General features: G+C 50.5%; 1 protein-coding gene across 1 annotated transcript; it reads left to right on the top strand.

Moving 5' to 3' along the window:
* Positions 1–2,584: 2,584 nt before the first annotated feature.
* Arhgap40 (Rho GTPase activating protein 40) lies at positions 2,585–24,320 on the top strand. The gene is given in 21 exon segments (XM_013518245.1): positions 2,585–2,658; positions 5,362–5,490; positions 7,747–7,967; positions 8,536–8,547; positions 8,550–8,656; positions 9,263–9,426; positions 9,821–9,903; positions 11,277–11,569; positions 12,619–12,690; positions 13,078–13,195; positions 13,198–13,229; positions 15,746–15,913; positions 16,790–16,896; positions 16,898–17,317; positions 18,537–18,736; positions 18,882–19,034; positions 19,037–19,090; positions 19,093–19,109; positions 19,774–19,842; positions 19,844–19,957; positions 24,144–24,320. Coding segments are annotated over 21 exon segments (2,784 nt in total).
* Positions 24,321–24,751: the final 431 nt, after the last annotated feature.

Genomic DNA, 24,751 nt, shown 5'->3' with positions numbered 1-24,751 from the left:
CTGGCACACCTGCGTGCACAGGGCTATGCCCTAAGACTGCTTGTGCTCTTAGAGGCCTGAATCCTGCCCTTCATTGACTGAGGCCCAGAACCTGATAGGGATTGGCAATATCTGAAGCTTCTCCACTCATGTCCGACATCTATGTGAAATTACTTGAGACTAGGTTCAGGCAGGGCTGTGGACTGGAGCAGCTGCCTGTGGCCTACGCTCCTCAGAGTGGCAACCAGTTTCTGAGAGAGAGAGAGAGAGAGAGAGAGAGAGAGAGAGAGAGAGAGAGAGAGAGAGAGAGAGCAAGAGAGAGAGAGAGCCAGGTGGCCTTGCTGCCCAGGTGCAGAAGTCTCAGGGTCTGGCTGTTGCTGTCTTCTCTCCAGGGACACAGTCAAGGACCTTCCAGGTTCAAAGAGAGGGATACGGAGACCAAAGCCCCATAGGAGGAGTGTCAGGGATTTTGGGGCCCTCTGGGAAACCTGCTATGGCCAGGCAATAGGAGACAGCAGCAAGCAGGAAAGGCACGAGAGTGTTGGGCCCAAGCAAATGCAGAGTCCTAATCTAGGTGAGTGTCTGAAGATCTGAGGAAGTGACCTCAAGGCCCAGGCCTGAAGGGCAGTTGGCCCGACAAGGGAAGGGCATCCAGGTGGAGGGAAGAAGTGATTGCAGGTCAGAACTGGGCCACTGCAAGGCACTTGGATTTTATCCTCAGGGACCTGGGACACCACTGAGGACCCCACCAAGGCCTGAAGGGTCAGCTCTGGGAGCTCAGAAGAGCTCCTTGGACGAGGGCACCTAGAGGATGTGTAGGAAGACTGTGATGAGGCAGTGGCCCAGGGAGAGGGGATTGTGGGTTGGATCAGAGCAGTTGGCGGGTGTAAGAGACCTATAAAGAGGAGAATTCTTTCATGCTCCTTGGGATGTGGAGAATTGCGAGGAGGGTTGTCAGGAGTGGCTCCCTGACTGCTGGATGGTGCCATTTGGTGAGACAGGGACCTCAGGGAGGCAGCAGGGTTGACAGAGGAGAAGAAGATGCATTCAGATCACATGTACACTTTGATACCTGCCTCAAACCTTCTAGCACAGCTAGGAAGAGCACTAGTGCTGGTGCTAGCAGACTGGGTTCAAATCCTGGCTCCACCTCTTGCTAACTGAATAAGCCTGGGTGGATCCCTTCATCCTCCTGGGTGTTTCTTCATCTGTAAGTTGAGGACAGTAGTGCCCTAACCTGTGGGGTTGATATAAATGATAAACTGAAGCCTGGATGTACCTGCTGCTAGGCATGCAGCAAGTGCTCAGTAAATGTTGAAAGTCTAAACTGGTGACAGTCATGCTAGACCTTTAGGATTTGCGCATTTTTCTGGATACACCAGACATTAACAAAATATTGAAAACAAACCAAACCAAAGGATTGTTTACTTGTAGGACTCTGAACAAATATTGTACACCTGCTAAACACAATCCTCTTGCTAAAAAGTGACGCTTATGGCCATGCCACAGTTACCCCCATAGAACTGTGGGTGTTTTACATTTTCCTGTATTTTCCTCTGGCCCTAGCTGGCCTCCCCAGAAAATTCACCCAAAGAAATGTTTGCTCCCCACTCACTCCTTAGGGATCAAATAGTGACACAGTCGACTACTTTTGTTTTAGTTTAGGAGCTTCAGTTTTCAGATTGTCACAAAAACAGATGCTGGTGATTTCCCAGCAAATCGCGAAGCAGCGAGAGGAACGGAGCTGTGCACCAGCGTGGGGTGCCAGCAGATTCGCAGGAGGCATTGGCTCGCAGTTTTCTTGAAAACCATAAACAGAGCGGAACAGCCAATTTTATAATTAACTGGGAATTGGTCTCCAGTTAAGCTTCTGCTTGGTGAAAATGGCCAAGCTGTTGCAGGAGAGAGGCCACGTGACTTCTCTTTCTTGGGGCACTGGCAGACTGGAGATTTCTTTGCTTTCCACATTTAGATACATTTCTGGATGGATTTGTTTGCAGCTCACGGTTGACCTCAGTGCATGGGAGGGGAGCTGGGGGAGGCATGGCCAGGGCTGTGGGGGAGGTACTGGCAAGACAGGCCATGTGCAAAAAGAGAATGGCTGGTTTTATTCAAAAATTATTAAGAGTTTCAAGAGGGTGACAGCAGCGCAGTAAACCAAGTGTGAGACCCTGTTCAGCATGGGCTCTGTGTGATGCACCAATCACACATACAGGAGCTGGCTCTGGGTCCTAGACCATGGCTTCAGAAATGGGGGGCAGGAAACAACACCAGTGAAGGTGCCTCAAGCTGAGGGCAAAATCCAGCTTTAAGGACTCGAGGCCACAAGAAACCCCACGCAGGAGGCCAGGTAGGCATTAGGAGCAAAGTGAATGCAAAAGAAACATACAAAATCCACTACAGTGATCTTTTTCAAGAGCAATGTGACCAGATGTGTCAACATTTCACAGACTCTGACTGGGGAAGTCTGCTTCCAGGACTGTCTTCTCCTTATCTCTACCCAAAGGTGCAAAGTAATCAACAGGAGGATCCTTGTTGCAAAAGGACTTGTGATACTGACAAATGCAAATCGTCCAAAAATTAGTGCTTATGAAAAAATATCACGATGAAACCCATTTTAAGCATCTCAAAAGGAGGGTGGTGGTGGTGGTTTAACTTCTCCCTGGACAAGTACGTCAAGTAAACAGCGCCATGCAGGTAAGACTGTAAGGGCCCAGACCGTCAGCAGAGTATCCAATGTCCCGCATACCTGGCACTCCTGTTGGCCTGGTGGCAAAGCTGAGTTCTGGGTGTGGCTGGTGTGAAGACGGTGGCTGGCCCCGGGTTGAACATGCCTGGAGAGAACTCCAGATACACACAGGGCGTACCATTAGTGTGCATACCGTGGTAGTAATCATAGGGGAATTACTAATTTTCTATTTCATTGACTTCTTTTTTTTGTTTGTTTGTTTTTCTTCCGGTACCAGAAATCGAACTAATCGAACTTACGACCTTGCACTTGCCAGGCAGGCGCTGTGCCGCTGAGCTAAATCCCCAACCCCTTCATTGACTTCTTATGATAAGAAAAATAATTAAGAATATGTAAAAAGCAATCTGCAAATATTTTCTGTTCAACTGGTGAAACAGAAAGATCTTGAGAGGGTCAACCAAGACCAGCTCTGGGCCCTACACAAATGAACTTGGGAATGATTTGGGCTTCATTGAAACCTAATGCAGGGCTGGGGATTTAGCTCAGCGGCAAAAGCGCCTGCCTGGCAAGCGCAAGGTCGTGAGTTCGGTTCCCGGTACCGGAGAAAAACCAAAAAAAAAAAAAAAAAAAAAAAAAAAAAAAAAAAAAAGAAACCTAATGCAATTCACCCATTTAAACTGTACAACTCAACAGTGTGTTGTATACTCACAGGCTTGTGCAACCGTCACCACAAACCATCTTAGAACTTTCATCACCCACAAAATAACCCCATACCTATTAGCGGTCCCTCATATGGTGGTGTCACTGAGCTGGGGGTGAGGCCACAGCTGGAACACTATGGGGAGGAGGGGAGAGGATGTGGAGTAGACAACTGCAATGTCCACTTGAGCAATGGTAGGTGGAACCCTGGTGTCCCACTTGCCCACTGTGATGTCCTTCTCCCTGCCCTCCCGCAGAGCACCACACATGAGGACGCTCCCTCCTTCAGCTTGCATTTTAAAATGGTTTCTAGTGCAGCGAGGGCTTGGGGCCAGGCCATGGGCAGTGGCCAGGGTTTGTGGAAGAGGATGCAGTATCCAGGACCAAGGAGGCCTGTCCCTAGCAGAGGGGATAGATTACGTGAAGACAGAAAGTATGAGAGGGAGATTTTGAAAACTGGCAAACCAGTACCTGGAAAGCCAGATTTGCGTGGGAAAATTACCTGTTCCTGTCAATTTCACATTTCTAACTGTGCTTGTTTATGTTTTTTCTATGTTATTAGGTACATGGAAGTTCTTGTCACAGGTTTATATGGATGTGATCCTTTCATCTAAGAATGTATCTTAATCTGAAAGGATAATTGGTTATCTGTCCTGTTTGCTGGCATTTATCCAACATTTTGCCATCTTTCTATTTTTTTCTTTCTTTTTTTGTGGTGCTTGAACCCAGGGCCTAGTCACACTGCCACTGAGCTACACCCCAGCCCATTATCCTTCTACATTTACCCTTTGCCATTTTACATTATGTACCTTTTTAAAACAGCATGTGGAAGACTTTAAAAACCCAAATTGAATGTTCTTTTCCAACAGGGAAATTTAAGCCATCTATATTTACTGTTTTCTTTGCTTTTGGTCTGTTTCCAGATAGAATAGCGAGATTGAGAATCTTGCCAGGGATAGATATTGAGCTCAGATGTCCACAGAATTTGCAGAACATACTTGTTTCATATTTATGGAATCTGGGGATTTATTCTTCCTCCCTCTGGTCTATCAAGGGCAGCTAATGATCTGGTGGCTGTGTGTCTGGGTCAGTGTTGATTCCAGTCTGGTATTTTTGGCATTATTAGCAACCTAAACATTTTTCAAGGATTCTGGTCAGCAGTATAGAGACATAATCTCCAAACTCAGTTGAAGCCCTGGACTGTAATTTATCTGGACCAGGAATATTGCTCTGTCTTATCCTGGAAATATTTGATTGTACAAAGTGGAAATTCATTCAGTGCAGCTTGGAAGGAAGAGGGGAATTAAAGGGCATGATACAGAGATTGGAGTTCTCTAGGCTGAGTCATAAAAAACTGCAGCCAGGACCCAGAAATTACTGTCCCCCTCTCTCCACAGTTATACAGGGAAAGTCTCCTCTCTGCTTCCTGTGGAAGACCGGCCCCTCCACCTCCACCTTCTCCACACAGTGCCTGGCCCTGACCCACTCACTCTCTCGGCTTGGCCCCATGACAGGGCTAGACAGGCTCATTTGCTGGGCAGATCTGGCTGGGGAGAACAGGGAATGAGGGGTCATGAGATACAAACAGGAAAACCAGGGCCACGGCATAGGGGTTCAAGCATAAGGAGGTAGGTGGAAGGAGATACAGACATTTGGGGTACAAATTCAGTGTGGTCAGTGAAGCGCTGCCCTGGGATTTTGTCACCCACTTGGTGCCCTGTGTTCCTTCAGAAGAGCTCACTCCCATGCAGCGTGTCAGAGGCTGCTGGCCTTGCGGAAGGTGTAGCGGGCAGAGTGGCTTGGCCCCTTCTCCGTCTTGGGCAGCAGCATCTCTTGTTCCAAGCATTCTAGAGGACGATGGGTCACCAGTCAGTTTGCTGAGATACCATGTGTCTGTCATTGCTGAAGGACAGGCACTGCCTGGCCTGACCTCCTTCCTCCCTCCCGATAGCCACAGCCCTGGCCCCTCTGCAGGCCCAGTAAATCCACCTCAGCAAAGGGGTCCCCTGCTGCCATGCCTGGCTGTCCTACAGGGAGAGCTTGTCTGTGGATGGCGTCCAGATGGAGGAGGAGCAGATCCAACAGAGAGAGGAGCTGAAGGAAGAAGATAGTGGTGGTGGGGGGTCAGCTCCCTGAGTGTGAGAGGGTCCAGCTGGGCCTGCAGGGCAGATGGGAGGGACTTATACTGGTAAGAGAGATGTGGCAGGGTCCTGACATGAGCTGGGGTATGAAAACGCTTCCTCTCTTGCCTGGACTCTTGCATTATGCTGTTTATGGTCACCATGCTTCAACCCTGTTCCCTAACATCTGAAGCAAGGGAGTCAGTCAAAATGACCCTGTAACTTAATAATGTGAATCAGACTCTGTTCCCTCTGCGAGGAAGTCACTGAGGAAATGTTTACCGAGCACCTCTTATATGTCAGCACTGTTGACGTGCCAAGGCTACAGTGGACTACAAAAATCTTTTCTCTCTGTGAAGCTCACTTCCTAGTGGGATTCTAAAACTCTTGCATGAAACTCTCAGATGTCTGCCCATCTCCCTTCAAGTAGGAGACAGCCACATGTCCCTGTAACTAACCCCCTTAAACTTAGCACAAAGCAACCCTGAACAACTGTGAACACTGATTATATCTCACAGTTCCGGGGTTGGCTGGGCTCAGCCAGGCAGTTCTTGCTCAGAGCGTCTCCCACGTGACAATCGAGGATGCCTGGGTCGGAGTCATCTCAGAGGATTTCTCACCCAGGTGTCTGTGGACATGGCCACCACCTGGGGTTGTCACTGCACCTTTGCCCCTTGGGTTCCTTGCTGTAGAAGGACCATGAAAGCACGTTCCTGCCTCAGGCCCTTGGTCCTTGCTGCCCTCTCTGCCTGTGTGGCCTGTGCTGTCCAATCACTGTGCTCCTGGCACTTCGTCAGGAGGTGCCACCCAGCTCCCTCTGTGATGGTGGCCCTGTCTCTTTCATGCTCTAGTCTCTTGGTTGGTTTGACTGACTTGGCACAATTTTCACGCCCTGATTATTGTGTGTTTATTTGTGTGTTGTCTGTGTCCCCACCAGACTGCAACTCCCATGAGCCCAGGCCCTGGTCAGCCCTTCTCCCCTGTGTGCTCAGGGCTGGGAACGGAGCTGAGTGCATGACCATGCCCCACCCTTTCCTCTTCAGGAGACGAGGGATAAGTAGGGCATCCACTCAAAGCCTGAGCTGTGCTGGCCCACAGGTCACAGAACTGACCACATGAGATTCGCAGGATGCCTGAGGCTGATGGTCTCGGGTAGTGGCTCCAAGACTTGCAAATCCCTGGCGAGACCAGTGGTGGTTTAGGAGATGCAGCCTGTCTGTGCCAGGCCCTGGCCAGCAATCTGATTCCAACAAACGCAGGGACTAGGATCAGAGTGGAGCAGAAGAAACCTTGGACAACTAATATCATCACAGAGGTGTGTTCAGACTCCCAGGGCAGAGGCAGCCAAGGATGCTGGGAATTCATTTTTCCCATTAGCTTCTACTGATGGCAAGTGACTCTGAGTCTTCCAGTTATGGTAGCGATGTTGCTTCCTTTTAAAAGAGGTTTAAGTGCCGGGCATGGTTTCACACGCCTGTAATCCCAGCACTCAGGAGGCTGAGGCAGGAGGATTGATATGTGAATCTGAGGCCAGCCTGGGCTACAAAGTGAGTTCAAGGCCAGCCTCTACTGCATAATGAAACCTGTCTCTAAAAGAAAAAAAAAAAAAAGGTTTAAGTAAGAAGTATGGCCCATGACTAGGGGTAAATATTTGGTAAATGATTGGACAGGGATAACTGGATTCAGATAAACATTATAAAGGAGCGAGTAACTCCGCCTTCCAGGCTGGGGAAAGGATCCCGCACAAGTGAAGAAAGTCTGGCATCGTGGTGGAACCATAGCCTCCAAGCTGGGATGGAGCCACAAGGCGAAAAGTAGAGGTACAAAAAGAGGGGCGGAGTCACAAAGGAGGGCCCACATAAACAAGAGGGGGCCTCTCAAGGGTACACCTCGTGTCTGCCAACCTGCATGGCAGGGCCTTGTGGCTTTGTAGTGGCCTCTGCCAGATTTGGAGAGGAAGGGAACCTGTGGCTACGTACTGGAATCAGAGCACACAGGCTGTTGCTCAGCTGCCTCTGTTTCCGAGGGCTGGGATGCGACCGGTTTGGGGCCAGAGACTGGCTAATGCCATCAGTTCTTAGATGCCACACTAGCTCTTCTCCCCATGGAGAGTTTTGCCTTTGTTAATGAGCCTCATGATGAGCTGTGCAGAAGCTCCATGGCCTAGCGAGCATGTGTTTCCGTGAGGCTCAGGCCTGTGTGTGCGGCCTACCCGGAGCTAGGTCCGTTCCTATGGTGTTCTCCCTCTGATGGCATAAGAGAAAGCCAAATCCTAGTGACTGGAGGACGCAGGCCTGTTGGCCTCACTGGTGACCTAGGATTGAATGGTGATCACCAGGGGCTCCTATCTGCCCTGACACACACCCAGATGGCTGCCATGTGCCACGTTTTGTATATCTGTGCCTGCTTAGCCCAAAGACAACACAAATCACCCATCAGAGATGTCAGGGACATCTGTGAAGTTTTCAGTTCAGGGGTAAGTGGCATAAGGGTCACTGCAAGCCCCGTCTCCACCACAGCCTGAGAGAGGAAGTGATTCTGCTGCAGATCTGTGTGTGTATTTGCACACATGTGTCTCCCTGCGTGTCACTGTGTCCTCGTGTTGCATGTTTTTGTTTGCTGTACATGCAGATGTGTACATGCCTGTTGCCACTGTGTGCCCTTAGGTGGCCTGAAAGCATAGGTTCTCTTTACATGACTATTAGTACAATCAGAAAAATTACAATCATAATACTCTTTTATTGCCACTCACATATCTTGCTGACACTTGAAGCCTGACAGTATGGGCATCTTCCTTCTTGGAGCAGATTTGAAGTGACATAACACATGATTAAAATGATAAACTTTGCAGCCAGACATGCCAGGGCCCCAGTACCCCTTTCCACTAGCTTAGCTACTGTGGGATCTTGGGCAAGCAACTTAACCTCTCTGAGCTTCAGTTGCTCCTTCTGTGGAGAAGAGGTCGTGAATGGCTCCTGTTTCCCAGGGTTGAGTATCCCATGTTTCCCATAGAACTAATTGGACATCATCTGTAATCTGCATGGAAAGTGCCTTCAGAAAATGAGACTCAGGAATGGAATGGATCCAGTTCAGTTCTGCAGCTTCCAAGTCTCCTCCAGGTAAGTGGCCTTTATTCTCCTGGCCTTTGGGAACCTCTAAGCTGTACAAAGTGAAATAAGAGAATGCACATACCTCTGAGCATTTCTCTTTTCCTCCTAGTTCCTTCCCTTCCTGCTTGAGGGCAGCAGGAAGGAATCCTGAGGTGACCACTTGGGTCCTTACAGGAACCATTACCATTATGTCCATAGACATTGGTCCATAAAAATCGGTGGCTGGGAAACCACTTCCTGGGTAATAGGCCTCAGCCTGGAAATCACTTCCAGGGCAGTGGGCCTGAGTCCTGAGCCTAATGTTAGGTGAAGTAAATCGGACACACAAGCTTAAACATCACATGGTTTCTCTTATATGACAAACCCAATGTATCAATAAAATAATAGGAAACAGGGATAGATCTTTTGCAAGTGGGAAAAGGACTAAGAGATGGAGGGAGGGAGAAAGAAGGGGAGGGGAAGGGGACATAGAAAAGATGTGTTATGCACATGTACCAACTACCCAGGAGAAATGTAATCATGATGTACTGCAAACATGTACTAATTAAAACAAGTATTAAAAAAAGAATCACCCCCCTCAAAAAAAAATAAATAAATAAATAAACAAAACTTGCCTCCTGGTAGCCAGTCCTGACTGCCACTCTCTTTTGATTTCCCAGAAGTAGCAGAGGCTGGGGCTGATGGAGCAGGCTGGGAAGGAAGAGGCTTGCAACATGGACTCTGCCTACCTGGAACAAGCTGCAGCGCTCCCATGGAGACTCAGTTGTCCCGAGAGGCATCTGTGCCTGAGCCTGGGTTCCCTGCCAGGATGCTACCCAGATGTTCTTAGGTATCAGCATGGCCTGTCCCATTCCTCTCCCACTTCCACACTGCCAGGCATCCAGCAAAAAAATTGCTGAGTCATTCATTTAATTGGTATCACAAATATTAACTGAGTGACTGCTGGGGGTCAGGGCTGCTCACCGTCTGGTAGTTTCATGAGCATTTTCACCAAAACTCTTCATTGCCTTTAATCCTTGAAAAAGCCTTCCCTCCTCCAGAAAATGGATAACTATCTAGCAATACTTTTCCTAGTTATTTTTAGGATTAATTCTGGTGTCTGGTATGTGAGGGAGACCCAATCCTTTACTTTTTGGTGTTTTCCCCCCTAAGTATTCAATTATCCCAATATTCACTTATACTTGGGTATTTAAGATTGAAGTATAATCCATTAATGTGCCCAGACTTCCTGTGAGCAACCTGATGTGGTCAAGCTACAGAAACTTCCACCTCCCTGAAGCCTCTCCCATGCCCTTCCACGAACCCTGACCCCAGGATAACCAGCATTCTGACTACTCTCCTGCAGTGCGGTCTCTCACACTCCTGCTGTTACTGAGGGAAGAGTTTCTTCATGGGCTACTTCATGGCATGCTTGGAGAATCCTGTAACATTCCACCGAGTGGTGCCCGGCCCTGGGCAATCATCCCAGATGCCCCACACACCTGCTTGTAGCCTGGTCTTGCCCTGAGAGATGAGTGCTGTTATTGCAACCCCACTATAAGGTAGAAAAAAGAGAAGTAAAGCAAAGTGACAGTGTTGATTGTCATGGAGGCCAGAACTGGGACCACAGCTGCAGGACCCTAGAGCCTTCCCAACTGACCACCATGCTCTACTGCTCAGGAAACTTGCCTCACTCTCACAATGCCTCCCCTTCCAATATAGGAGCACTTCAATGCATTCACATGGCATTTTTCTTTAAAACGTTGTATTTTGAAATTTTTAGATCCTTAAGAAATTACAAACACAATATCGTGGAGTTCCTGTGTTCTGAGCATTCACTTAGTTTCTCCCAGTGACAATATCCTTACATAATCATACACAGTACATCAGACACACTTTTAAAACAGTGAGTGCCTATTCCTTAAAAATCGGAGATAATAACAGTACCTTGTCTTCCTTCATTTCCTCGCACTAAACACTGATCATGATAATTAATCATGCTAATCATATCACACATTAACCTTTGACCATGGTCAAATATTTACTAGTATTCTACAAATATGATTTAATTTCATTCAGTTGTATTGATGGTAGTTGTGTGACTAAACAAAAAGTAGGAATAGGTAACTATTAGGCAGTGCTTACCAGAGCTTGCAGGGCTGGGGGAAGGCTCCTCAAAAGACTGCACATGCTCTGAACCAGATTTAATGCAGGACACAGAAATTTACAAGATTGGCCTACAATGGCCACTGCCAGACTCAAATTTAGAAGCGTGCAAAAGATCTGTCCTTGCACTAGAGATTCGAAGGATTAGTTTAGAATATACTTATTAACTAAGCTCTTGCTGTATATTGTCCTTTGATAGTTGCAGAAGTGCTTATCTCACTGTGTCATTATCAGCACTGTGCTTTGTGATTTTTTTGTTTGTCTCTTTAAAGACAAGGGAATGGTGGCTAAGAAAGAGCAGGGGATGGGTCGAGCAGAGGAGGGGCAGCCCAGAGAAGGGAGGAGGAAGGAAACTGTAGAGGACATGTGGAAGGAGGTGTTTGTCAGGGGAGACCTCAGGCCACGATGGTTGAGAGGACCTGGAGAATAGGAACTTGTCACATCTGCGCAGAACAAGACACTCTATCTGGACTGTCATGACCTGTGGTTCCCGAGCTCCCCGGCAGCACATTGTCCCTTTATTATCCAGCTGAGGGGTCTGCTCTGTGACATATCTAACATGTTCATTAGCCAGATGCTCTGCTAGAGCGATGTGGAGAGTCTGGGTCCAGCCATTCTCTGGACAGCTCAGTCCTTGGGGGCAGGGGGAGTTTGATTCTAGTCACTCCGCAGAACTTACGGGTAGGAGCCCCACTGTCACGGCAGGCAGAGCTGCACCTTCTGCTCTTCCTGAAGACACCTGCCTTTTTGGGGTGTCCCTTGCCAGCCTACTAGAAGCTGGCCACGGATTCCTCCCTGGCACCCAAGTCCCACTGGTCCTGGAAGCGGTAAACTGTTCCCCATGTAGGCTTACTTGGCTCTTGAGAGGCTGGTTGGGGTGCCACTGTGAGATGCCTACATAGGGCTAAAGGACTGGGCTTTAGACCCACAGAGACTAGGTTTAAATTCTTCCCCTGCACCTCCTCACTCCAAGATTTTAGGTGCAATTTGAATTTCCATAAGTCTGTCTTTCAGCATCCTTAAAGTGCAGGTATGACACTAGTATCCTTCTCTTACTAATGATTAAATGAGAGAATGTGTATGATACTTTCAGGACGTTGCCTGACTCACAGAAGTGGTCAAGAAAGCCCTATTAGGCTGGGCGTGGTGGCACATGCCTGTAACCCCAGCATGCAGAGGCTGAGGCGAGAGGATCATTGCTAGTTTGAGACCAGCTTGGGCTACAAAGTGAGCTCAAGGTCAGCCTGAACTGCATAGTGAGACCCTGTCTCAAAAAGACAAAAAAGAACAAGAAGAAGAAGGAGGAGGAGGAGGAGGGAGAGGAGGGGGAGGAGGAGAAGAAAGAAGATGAAGAAGAAGAAGAAGAAGAAGAAGGAGAAGGAGAAGGAGAAGGAGAAGGAGAAGGAGAAGGAGAAGAGAAGAAGAAGGAGGAGGAGAAGCAGGAGGAGAAGCAGGAGAAGGAGAAGGAAAGGAGAAGGAGAAGAAGAGAAGAAGAAGAAAAGAAGAAGAAGAAGAAGAAGAAGAAGAAGAAGAAGAAGAAGAAGAAGAAGAAGAAGAAGAAGAAGAAGAAGAAGAAGGAGAAGAAGGAGAAGAAGGAGAAGAAAGAGAAGGAGAAGGAGAAGGAGAAAAGAAGAAGAAGGAGGAGAAGGAGGAGGAGAAGGAGAGGGAGAGGGAGAAGGAGAAGGAGAAGGAGAAGAAGAAGAAGAAGAAGAAGAAGAAGAAGAAGAAGAAGAAGAAGAAGAAGAAGAAAGCTCTGTTATTATCTTGAACAATTTTAGTGCCTTCCTCTTCCAGCTTTCCACAGGGGACAAATATACCAGTTTGAATCCCACTTCTCAAGGTCGCCTGTTTAAGTGCGGGTTTCTTTGTCTGATAGCTGCTGTCCTGTTTGGAAAAGAGAGACGTGGAAGATATTCTCAGGATGCCTGGGTCCCAGGCCAGGGTCACCGTCTGGCCTCCCCTAAATCTCGGGAACTGCATTATCTCCCTGTACCCTGGCATGTGCGTTAAGCCGGGAAAGAATCCAGCTCCTGGCTTGGTGTTCGGTTTTTGGTCTTTATGTGGTTGTAGGATTCCAGGAGGGTTGGGAAGTATGGAGGTGGTCCAGTAGCGCATGATTGTTTACAGTGTGGGTCCTGGGGTCACACTGACAGTTACTGAGTGGAGCCCTGTGCTCAGTGACCTCACACAGTAGGCCATCTGATCCCCAGGTCAACCTACAAGGGAGGTGCTCCCATTGTCCCCATGTTGCAGATGAAAACACTGAGGCCCAGACAAGGGGTCAAGCAGGGCCTCAGGCCAGCTTCTTATCAGTGCTCCTCCCTCCTTCCTTCAGGGCCTGGAGCAAAAGCTGGAGCAAGACTTCTGTGCCGGCCTTTTTAGCTGGGATGAGGTCCATTACAATGATGCACCCAATTTGCTCAAAAAGGTCCTCCAGAAGCTGCCGGTGCCCCTGTCACTGCTGAGCACCTCCCAGCCTGTGCTGTGGTACCCAGTGAATGGCCAAGCCCCATCCTCCTCCTAAGGGAGGAGAGTTTGATGCCTGACCTGGGCCAGAGAGGGGGCGTGGTGGGAAGACAGGGCCACCTGGTCCTGCCAGCATCTGCTTCCTGTGACCTCAGGCTGATGGGGCAGTGTCTTAGTTACTTTTCTCGTTGCTAAGATAAAATATCTGAGGCTCAAAATTAAAGAAGGAAAGGTTTACTTAGCTCACAGTTTGTGGACGCTTCAGTCCATAATCAGCTGGCTCCCAGGCGGTTTGGTGTGGCACAGAGGCAGTACTTCAAGGTGGCAGAAGACAGCAAAAACAGCAAGACCAGAAAGGAGGAGAGAGCAAGCCCCTTTTCCACCTTTACATTGTGTGGAAGCTACCCGCCCACACCATCTCCCCACCCTCCTCTTGCACAGGCTCAGGATGTTTACAAAGTAAGGACCCTGGCCCCCCGCAGAGGTACACTTCCACACTTCTCAAGTTGACACAATGTACCAACCTATACAGGCAGGAAGCATGTGCATGCACGGGTGTAGACACATGTGTGCAAGTGTGTGCACTGTATGTGTGTGGTATATGCCAGTGTGCATGCCTGTCATGTGTGCACATGTGTGCAAAAGAGAAGCTGAGAATTTGGGAACCACAAATCCTGATCAGTCCTTGGATGGACAAGTGGGCCAATTTCTTCCATTTCTTGATGTCAGGTTTGTCTGTGTGTCTATGGGCACACACATGTGCACATTTGTCTGCCTGTGTGCACGAGCAAAAATTTTAAAATGTATTACAGGTCAGCATGGATCTCTCTGTCTCTGCCTCTGTCTCTTCTTTTGTCTCTGCCTCTGCCTCTGCCTCTGCCTCTGTCTCTGTCTCACTCCCCTCCTCTCTGAGCACACTTTGGCCATTGCTCTTGCCACTTTCTGAAGCAGTTCTGAAAGTCCTCTTTCATGAGTGTCTTTTTGTCCTGAACTGATTCAAAACATTGACAGCAATTTTTGTTAAGCGCAAACATTGTGTGTCCTCATCCACCTGATTCACCAGCTCTAGCATCATGTGACTCTGGGTCTTCCCCAAAGTACAAATGACCATGAAAAGTAAATGCTTTGAATCAATTCAGCACATCTACACAGCCACAACAGCGCGGCTAAAGACAATAATTTTTAAAAATTTAAATATTCACCTTGTGTGTGGTGATGGCATGGTGCCTGTCGTTGATGTTTTAATTTCTTCATGTAATAGTACAAATCTCTGTCTAGAGAAGATTATTTATTTGCTTGTTTATGCAGGTCTTCTCGCTGAAATGGAAACTCCATGTGTCTACCTGGCTGGCTTGCTTTGCTACTGAGTCCCCAAGCCCTGGGCTGCAGTGTGGTTGGCACCTGGCAGGAACCTGACATTGGTCAGGAAGTGAATGAATGCCACACAGGTCGTAAGCACAAGGCCCTGGCTCTCAGTCTTTGGCCCCTGTGTGTCCATTCAAGTGTCAGCCCACTCTCAGCCACTGGTCCTGACTGGCCCCGGTGAATGCTTTCTTTGAATTCTGTAATGTCCACCCCTCTCCCTCTGGCGATCTTGACCCAGGTGTGGGATAGCTTTTCCTTCTCAATCCTTTCCACAAGAAGGCTTCCATGAGACCTGCTTTCCAGGACAGGTAAGCTACAATCCCTGCACCTCCTGGGAGGATGTGTGGCCTGGTGGCATCTGACCATGGGCCACAGCTCTCAGACGGCAGACCTAGGTGTGTGGACATATGGGGTGCATGTGTGTGTATTTGCTTTTTATTTACAAGATAAGCACAGTGAGCAGGGCGTGGTGGCGCACAACTGTAATCCCAGCACTCGGGAGGCTGAGGCAAGAGAATCGTTGCAAGTTCGAGACTAGACTGGGCTGCAAAGTGAGCTCAAGGCCAGCCTGAATGGCATGGCGGGACCCTGTCTCAAAAATAAAAAAAGCACAGTGAGCTTCTTGACCAGTACTGGTCGGGGCTGTCTGCATCAACATTAGCCAGGGAACAGTGCCCAGTCTTGTGATATCAGAGTTGCTGGATTTTCCTACTCTGAATTTCTCCAGCCCGAGGAGGGAGCACCCCTGAGATCCCAGAGACTGAGGCCCTCCCTCTTCCTTCTTCTGCAGGTACTCTGCCTGTCAGCCCCCCGCAGAACCCAACTGCAACACCTTGAAAGTGAGTCACCTCCACTGTCTCAGCCACAAACATAGCAACGGCTCCGACGGCTCTGACGGTGTTTGCTCATTCGGGTGTGGAGTGCAGTGGCCACCAGTGTGGGCCTTTCCTGAGACTTCCTATCGGGAGCAAAGGAGCTGGCACAGGCAGGGCCTCCAGGGTGGGCAGGGCACAGGTGCCACAAGGCGCTGGCAGGTGGTCCAGGGAGAGGGCTCTGAGCACAAATAAGCTGGCCAAATGCAGAGGTGGTGGAACAAGTTTCCCTGGTTCTTTCCAGGGGATTTTTCAGAGCCTCTGATAGGCTGAGGCCTTGGAGCTCTCCATGTGAAGCAGGAGCGTGCAACACTCCCACCTCGGACACTGCACGGTGCTGGTGTGCCCGGGAAAGCCGGTCTGGGAGTGCGCTCTGTGTCTGGTGGATGCAGAAGCTTGGGGCTGCGACTCAGCTCTCTGCACCCACCCTCCTGGCCGTGCCTGGGTCAGATTCACGCTGTCCGGCAGGTGAGGCTGCGAGAGGCCTCGACCTTCCTCGGGGAGTTTCTGCTTCCCTTTCGGTAACAGGCTAATAAAGCACTTTATCTGTTCAGGGAATTACAAGAGCTAACACATGAGAAATCATGGAGCAGAAGACGTTCTTTACAAGTGCTAAACATATGCGCGCCCTCCCTCCCTTCTTCCCTTTCTCCTTTGCTTCCTTTCATCTATCATACGTGCCATTCTTTCCTTTCTACCTTTCTTCCTTCATCCATCCACCCACCCATCCCTCTTCCTTCCTTCCCTCCCTCCCTCCTCTCTTGTCCTTACTGGCTGTGTGGCCCTTGGGCACGTTCTCCAGGCCAGTTTCCTTCTCTGTGAAACAGGCACAATGGTAAAACCCACCATGTGGAGCTGCTGTGAGGACTCACGAGATGGTAAGTACACGCAAGGGGCTCACTTCAGGCCAGGGATACGACGAAGACCTAGTAGAATGTAGCTATCATCATTTCCCTTCCCTTTCCCCCAGTGTCTCTGCTTCCCTTTATTTCCTTTACACTGGGGGTAGGGCCAGACCCGAATAAGGAGGAGCTGTCCTGGGGCTCATGGAGAAAAGATCTACAGTGGTTTCTAGACCTGTGGCTCTTGCCTGACCGAGATTCTCGTCAGTGTCAGAGAAACCAGGGAAGGAAAAAATTCTGAGTCTCATTTTGCAGAACAAGAAACTGAGCCATAGAGAGGTCATGGATTGAGCCAGTGGCAAAGCTGCAGCTGACACCCTGCCCTTGCCCTCTCAGCTCCTGGCTCCTTCCTAGTGATCCACGTTGAGTGTCAGGGTTTTCTGGGGGACTGGGAGGCACAGGGTGTGCTGGGGTTTCAGAGGAGCTCTGTGTGCTTCCCTAGGTGGTGGCCCAGGAAGAGCACAACCAGGTGACTCTGTGGAATATTTCCGCAGTGGCGGTCCCCAATCTCTTCCTGCCTCAAGGGCCCCCCTGCCAGGCTCCCCAAGGAAGAGAAGCAGCTGGCAGAAGGGGCAGCTGAAGTGGTGTGGATGATGTGTGCTATCAGGATCTGCTCTGGCAGGCGCTTCCAGGCCTGCAGTGAGCGGAGGGGAGGGTCAGAGTGTTCATCTGCTGGCTCCCTCTTCTGGGTGAGATGCCCGCTGCCGCTGCCATCCAGGGTCATGGGTACCATCTGGTTGAAGCCCTCGCTGTCTCCCCAAGACCCTTGCTGGGATGCATGTGTAGGACAGGGTTTCCTTCCTCCCTTCCTCTCAGGTCTAGGACGTGGCTGCACTTTCTGTTCCCACAGCCACACCTCTCAGCCTGCCTGCAGCCATGTGTTCTCTCCAGGGTCCCATAAAGAATCCTTTCACATCACAGCTCTAATGATGCAGAGGGCTCAGGAACATAGGCTCTGCCTAGGACGGAAGTGAGGGCCAGACAACAGAGCTACCCTCTGTCCCTATCATGACCTGGGCTTGAAGGAACGAGGAATAACAAGGGGAGGGGCAAGAGCACGGAGACACCTTTGTGATGTCAACATTCACATCTTACTGAACGTCAAGGGTGGGGCCGGAACCCTGAAAGAGCCCTCTAGCTCTCAAACTCCCATTAATACAAGGCCGCACCATCCATCCGGCCACTCAGGCCACCCCCTCACTTAGAGATGCGTACTTCGTCTCTCACCTGTCCATTTATTCCTCCTTAGTCTCCTATCCACTCACCCACTCATCTACCCACCACCCACTACCCATCGACCCACTTACACATCTACCCATCATCACCCACCCATTCACCCACCCACCCCATTCAACCGTCATCCTTTACCTATGCACCTATCTATCACCTGTCCATCACTCAGCTCTTCACCCACGGATCCACCCACCTAGTCACCCACTGACCGGTCCATCCATCCGTCCAGCCTTCCTCTTATTCCTCCCTGCATCCTCAAGGAGGATGAGATCAGATTTCTTACTCCAGACCCCACAAGGGAGTGTTTTCCTTCTCATCCCAGCCCAACTCTCTCTGTGTTCTAAACCCACCGAGCTGCTAAAAGCCAGCTAAAGCCAGCTGCTTCTCCAAGTGCTTCTCACCTGAGTTATGCTTACGACCTTCCCTCTCCTGGAGTTTCCATCCCTTGTTTTGGAAGGCCGGGTGTAGTGCCCTCTGCTCATTCTTCCAGACCTAGTTCAGATCTCAGCTTCTCTGTCATAACCCCCTACTTACTCTTTGCATCCAGTAATCCCACTTTCTCTGCACTCAGCCCTGTGAGGTGATGTTGCTACTGAAACACATCATATTATAATTTTGGTTTTTTGTTTTGGTACCCGGAATCGAACTCAGGACCTTGCACTTGCCAGGCAGGTGCTTATGCCGCTGAGCTATATCCCTGACCCCATGTTATAATTTTGTATTGAAGTTTATTTTTAAATTCAAGAAATTCTTAAATGCTATACTTTTTTTTTTTTTTTTTTTGAGACAAGGTCTCACTGTGTAGTTCAGACTGGCGTTGAACTCACTATGTAACCCAGGCTGGTTTTCAATTCACTGAGATCCTCCTGCCTCAGCTTCCCTGAGTGCTGGGATTATAGGCTCGTGCTACCACACCCAGCTAAATGCTGTGCTTTTAATATAAATGTTTCAGACAGCTCAGGTATAAAAAAATGGGAGAAGTCGCCCTGGCCCTTGCCTTATACGTCATCTTGTTCTGCTGAGGTTCAGCGGCGCTGTCAGATCCCAGGGAATGGCGGGCTGTGCTCAGGGCCGAGCGCCTGGGATCTGGTTGTGCGCAGGTCTCTGAGGAGTTCCCCGATGCCCACGGCCTTGGAGTGGCCCGGGGGATGCCCCTGTCTGTGCGCCGTGCGCCCCTGTCCCACAAGGCGCCCCCAGAAGCCTCAAATGACTCCATTCTCAGAGTCGCCCACTCCAAACCCTCTTCGGGGGCTAGATGCCCCCCCAAAACCAGTGATCCAGTCCCTAGTTCAACAAATAAGTATTTCCAAGCCCAGCCTGGAAGCGTTCTCCGACAAGGAGAGGCCCCCGCAGCCCACCGCCCCGGCTAAGACGTGAATCTCTCTGGCCCGGGTGCTTCTTGCTTCTTGCCCAGGTGCGAAAACTGAATGACAGAAGCGGCCAGCGCCCCCAGTCTGAGACGGGGGCCTCAAGACTTCGCTGCGTAGGATACACGCAGACAGGGACAGGAGCCGGACGGCCCCGAGGCGGTGAGTGTCCTCCAGCCCCGAGCGAACGGAGAAACGGCCCGAACCCTCCAGGTTCCCACCGCCAGCAATGCCAGATTATGACCACCAGGTGGCGCGGCGGCCCCATCGCAGAGAGGAGGAGGCGGAGTCTCGGGAAGGAGGGAAGACGGGGCTGAGCAGGGGAAGCTGGCCGGGTGAGGGGACCTTCCTGGAAAACAGCTCCCCCGCCCCATTTTTAGCAGCACTCTGTGTGCCTGGGCGAGAGTTGAGGACGTGGGGGTCGCTTTGTGGGGTGCGGGGCGGCTGGGGAGGAGGGTAGTAGAAAGGAAGGGCCTTCAAAGCACTTGGCGCGTTCCGGGCACGAGTCCGGAACTGTTCCTGGGGGAAGCGCGAGACCAGAGCGTGCCCTGCGTTAGGTCTGCACTGCGCATGTGCTTGCGGTGACGCTCTTTATATAAACCTGTGGGTGTGCGGCTGTGTCGCACCACCTGTAATCCTGACTCCTGGATGTGCATGAGCGTGTTGTGTTTGTGTGCACACACTGGGATTGTGTATGCGTGATCAGCGGGGGTGCCATGCACATCCTGTGGTTTTTCGGGTGTCCGTGCACGTGTGTTCGTGCACACCTGCGTGAATTCCAGGCATGCATGAGTGCGCCTGCGGACATGGCTCCGTCTCTCCACAGACTCTCAAACTGGCAATGATCCACCTGGCCTGGCCTGTGATGGATTCCCTGCTGGTGCCTCTGAGCCCTCAACACTAAAGTGGCCCCACTGCTGAGGCAGTTCATAGAGTGCATTGGCCCTGGTTCAGAAGGTGCAGACTCTGTGACAGCTCTCATCCAGAATAAGGCCACCGCCCAGAGGCCAGTGTGGCAAGGGATCAGCACCCAGAACTTAAGGCCATGGGGAGGGGGGTGGTTTACACATGCTCTGGGCCAGCCCCTCAGCTTTCCCTTTCTATGGTGGTCACAAATGGGCTCTCCAACCTTCCTAGGAACATTCATGGCTCCAAGTTATAATGAGGGTGGCCATCATCTAATTCATTCGTTCATTTTAGAGGTATTTAATGGATGCCTACTACAGGCCAGGACCTGTGTGGAATGCTAGAATAGTGAGGAAAAGATCAGATAGAGGCCCTGGATTTATCAGCATACATGTAGAAGAGATACACAAAAATCAAACAGCCACAAAAATAAACACCAAGTTGCAAACTGTATTAGGTTTTGTAGGAAATACAGGAAACAATGAGCATGCACAATCATGTACCTGTTATAGTCTGGGGAGTGATATAAGAGTTCTAGGTACAGAAAGCTGCAATGTCACAGGCAATGGAGACCACGATGAAGCAGCCCCGAGCAGGACTTAAATTAACCAGTTGGCTTTACTTGTGAATTTATCCAAAGCCTGGAAGTGAGCAACAGACTCACAGTAAGTGAACCTCTGTGAGTCACTAATCCCTATTAAAACTGTAATGGTGGATGAAGCTGGGATGCCTCAGAGGATAAGATCACAGCCAAGGACCCCTGGATCCGATCTCAACTGGATAAAGACTATAGCCCCAGGCATTTCACTCCTGAGTGGATTAATTTAATCCTTAATAAGGATTAATTTAATACTTTGCTTGGAGAAGTCCTTGAGTAATTTCTCCCTTCTTGAGTACTCCCCTCCCTTCTTCTAATAAGCAAATAAATACGAGGGCCGCCCAGAGAGGATCTTGGTCTTAGTCCCAAGGGAATTTCAAATTCTGTGAGAAGGCTTTTATCCTCCTGCAGCCCTGAAATCATTCCATTTGCTTCTTTTTATTTAGCCTTCGCTGTACACTCATTCGGGAGATTTCAGACCTGATCAGCCCGCAATAACTAAGGGATATTATTAACCCAATATAAAGGGTCCTGTAGCAAAGTAGCAAGACACACAGCACCACCAAACAGCTTAGTGGGGCCTGATATGTGGCCACTTTCCCAGATGCAAGAAGCAGCCTGAGACCCCAGAAGCTTTCTTTCTGGCACAGAGAGTCTCAGGTCGCCAGTCCTTAGCAAGTGCCAGGCTAGTTCCTTCTCCTGCAGATTGGAAAACTAAAGTCCAGACAGGGGAAGGGGCTTGTCCAGAGCTACATAGCAAATCAGGGGCAGAGCCTGGACTTGAGCCCAGGATACCTATAATCATCATATGATAATTGTATGATTCGTATATGATCATTATAATTATCATGCATAATAGTTCAATATCCATAATCTATCTTGACTGAGAGTCTGTCCCTCACAGCAGGCTTCTGTCCCATCTGTCACCACTTATTCTACCATCTTTGAGGCCTCAATTCTGGCGCCCAGCAGGAGGTGGCCTGTGGCAGGGAGTACCCACACTGGCCCTCACCGTGTGCCGCCCCACTGCCTCAGGGTGCTGGACCCCTGTCATGATTCCAGCTCTCTCAGGTGGGTCCTCCACCTCTTCTTCCACCTGAGACCCCACACCAGTGAAGATGCCTTCCCAGCCCTGGCCACTGTAAGCAGCTGTTGGTCTTGCTGCCTCCAGAAGAGGCCAATAGTTTTGTTTTTTTCTCTGTCTTGCAGCAACAAGTCCATGGAATCAGCCAACTTCCTCCTCTATGACGTTGGAGGGAATACCAGGAAGTTTCCCTGTGAGAAATGGTAGAGAGCCAAGGTTCTTGGGAGTTCCTTGACCCTGAAGCCTCACTGGGGCACTCTGGGGAAGCCAGAGTCCACTTGGGGATGCACCTTCCCCTGGGCCTGTGTCCTCCATGAAACCTGGTAGAATGCACGGTCAGCCCCCTCTGCCTTGGGAATCCTTCCTGCAGTGTGCAGTTTTGCCTGGAGCTGGCCTTGGGCTTGGAAAGGGGACAGATTGTGTTTTAAAGTGAAGAATGTCAGTCCCACTACTGAAACTAATGCCTCCAGGACACCCTCGAGAGGTGACCTCCTCCTGGGCCCACGGGCCATGGATTCCTTTAGGAATTCTGCAGACAAGCATATCCGTCTGAGCCTCCAACTCTAGTGGTACATCAGAACCCCCGGCAGGACTGCGAGCACACTGAGGGCCCTGCCCTGGGAATGTGCATTTCTGACAACTTCCCCAGACTTGACCCAAGCCAGGTGATGGCCTCTCCAGAGCTGCCCTTCATAACACAGTGATTCAAGATGAAGGCATCCGCAGGCCGAAAGTAATTCACTTAGCAGTGATGATGAGATTGATGCCAGTAACGGCGGCTGGTGGCACCAAGCCTCCCTGACCCTGATGCTTTTCCCTGCGCTCCCTTCTAACGCTCCTGTCCATCCAGAAGCCACCAGGGGCCTTTTAAAGTATACATTCAATCCTATTGCACGCCCTCTCCCTACTGAAAAGCTTCCGGAGGGACCCCACATGCCTTAAGTCAACATCCCGGTGAGGCCAGTCCAAGGCCCCATGTCCCTGACACCTCCTTGCTTTGTAGTCAGCCACACTCACCCCCTTTCCAGTTCCTCCACCACCCCAAGTTCATTCCTGCTTTGGAGTTTTTGCACCTGCACTGTCCTCTGCCTGGAGTCCCACCCCACCCCCACTCCCACAGCCAGATGCTTCTACCACAGGGTCTCAGTTCAGAGGTCCCTTCCTCCTCAAGCCCTTCTCTGACCGCTCCATCCGAAGTTGCTGACACCACTTCCACTGCTTTTCTGCCCAGCTTTGATCACTCTCTGAAGCGATCTTATTTAAGACTCCCGGAAGAGGTGGCCCCGTGAAGTCAAAGACCACATGAGGTGTCTCTCACTTCTGTGGATATGATGGTCCTAGTAGGTGCTCAATAAAGACTGGTTGGGTGAATGAATGAAAACATGATTCCCACCTGTCCTTTCATTTATTTGCTCCAGAAACTGTTGCTGTCTGTTCTCCCCGCTTGCTGGATGCAAATGGGAAAACATACCTGAATTACCTATAGCAAGTGCTTCCAACGCTTTCATTATTATTAATTATTAACAAGAGCCAGGCAGCTTGAAATGGGGACCAATGGTATTTCCCCCCACCAGTTCCCAGCACCTGCACTGGTCCAGTTTCCCCCTCCCTCCCTCCCAGGGCTGGGATGACAGGGCCTGTGCAGTGGGAGGGAAAGTCCTTTCACCTTGGTAGGAGGAAGGGCAGCTGCCCCGGGGGGTTCTGGGAACCCAAGGCCAGCTGAGCTAACTCCATGTCAGAGTGGCCCCAGCTACCAGTGAAAGATCCCAGTTTAATCACATGTCAGTTTCCCCATTCATCTTTGTTGCTATCTGAGGCCCATCTTTTTCCACCCTGTGGCATCCTGGTGATTGATGATCCTGCAGCCGCCACCCTGCTGGGTTAGCACAGCTCACAGCGGGTGCCTGGCTTCTCCAGGCTCTTTGCAGTCTGGCTTGGGCTGGGCTGGACTGTATTTGAAGCCTGTGAGGAACTGAATTGCATCCTCCCCCAATTCCTAGGTTGAAGCTCTAAGCCCTGAGGTGACTGTGTTTGGACAGGGCCTGTAATGAGGTAATCAAGGTGAAAAGAAGCCATAAAGGGTAGGACTCCCCTCTCATAGGACTTGTGTCCTTTTAAGAACAGGAAGACACTCGGTGGCTCTTCCCTCCCCACCCAGGGCACAGAGGAAAGGCCGCAGGAGGACACTGCCAAGAGGCCCCTCTTTCAAACCAGGAGGTGAGACATCACTGGAAACCGGATTTTCTGGCAGCTTGACCTTGGACTTCTAGATTCCAAAACTGTGAAAAAAGAAATCTCTGTTTCTTGAGGCACCCAATGTGTGCTGTTTGTTAGGAGAGTCTCACAAATGAATCTGAGCCTCTTGCTGCCTCCTGCTTCTGAGAGGAGGAAGGATGGGATTTGCAAGATGTCCTCAGATGGAAGCAGCTTCTCGGTCAAGGGCACAAATGCCGCCAGAGCAGAGGATGTATCTCATCGGGTGTTCGGGGGGAGCCCCAGGGCAGAGGCGGCATTCAGCAGGGGCTGCAGTGGATCCCACGGCAGCCCTTTACTCCTTTACCTCTGCGGGGCTGCAGTAACTTGCTCAACCCACCCTCCGTGCCCCTAGAGATTCAGCCTGCTGTTTCGAAGTCACGAAGAGGATGATGAGGATGACATGCCGGACTCTGCGGTCACTCAGCAGTTATGTTCAGTGACTGCTGTGCACCCAGCGCCAGGCCAGGCTAGGGCCCACGTGACAAAAAAGTCAGGGAAGGACCCAGTCCTCAGGCAGCTCACGGGCTAGAGTGCGCGAGATGCATCAATCTAGACATGAAAAGACTTGGTTCTGGGAGAAAATAAAAGGCAAAGGAGAGGACGGGAAGGGCCTTGGCGCCCTCCAAAGCAGGCCTGTGCCAGGCACTGGAGAGCAAGCTTGTTAGGGAGGTGACTCCAGGGAGCGCGAGGTGAGGAGTGGGTAAGTGAGATGGGGAGAGGGAGCCTGAGAAGGGGGAGCGAGCGGGGTCACAGCTCTGGGCAATGAGGCCGCGTGCTGCGGGGCATTCTGGGAAACAGTAGAAGATGCAGCAGGACTTGCGCCCTCAGAAGAGCGAAGGAAGCAGAGGTCAAAGAATCCTCCACCAGCGCCCTCCTGTGGCTGGCCGCGGAACTTTCCCAGGGTGCTAACCCCCTGCAGTGCTCGCCACGCGCAGTCATGCTGAGCACCCTCCCGCGACA

This window comes from Chinchilla lanigera, unplaced genomic scaffold (assembly GCF_000276665.1).
Source record: "Chinchilla lanigera isolate Chin_1 unplaced genomic scaffold, ChiLan1.0 scaffold00044, whole genome shotgun sequence".
NCBI lineage: Eukaryota > Metazoa > Chordata > Mammalia > Rodentia > Chinchillidae > Chinchilla > Chinchilla lanigera.
This window is presented reverse-complemented; position numbering and strand designations above follow the sequence as displayed.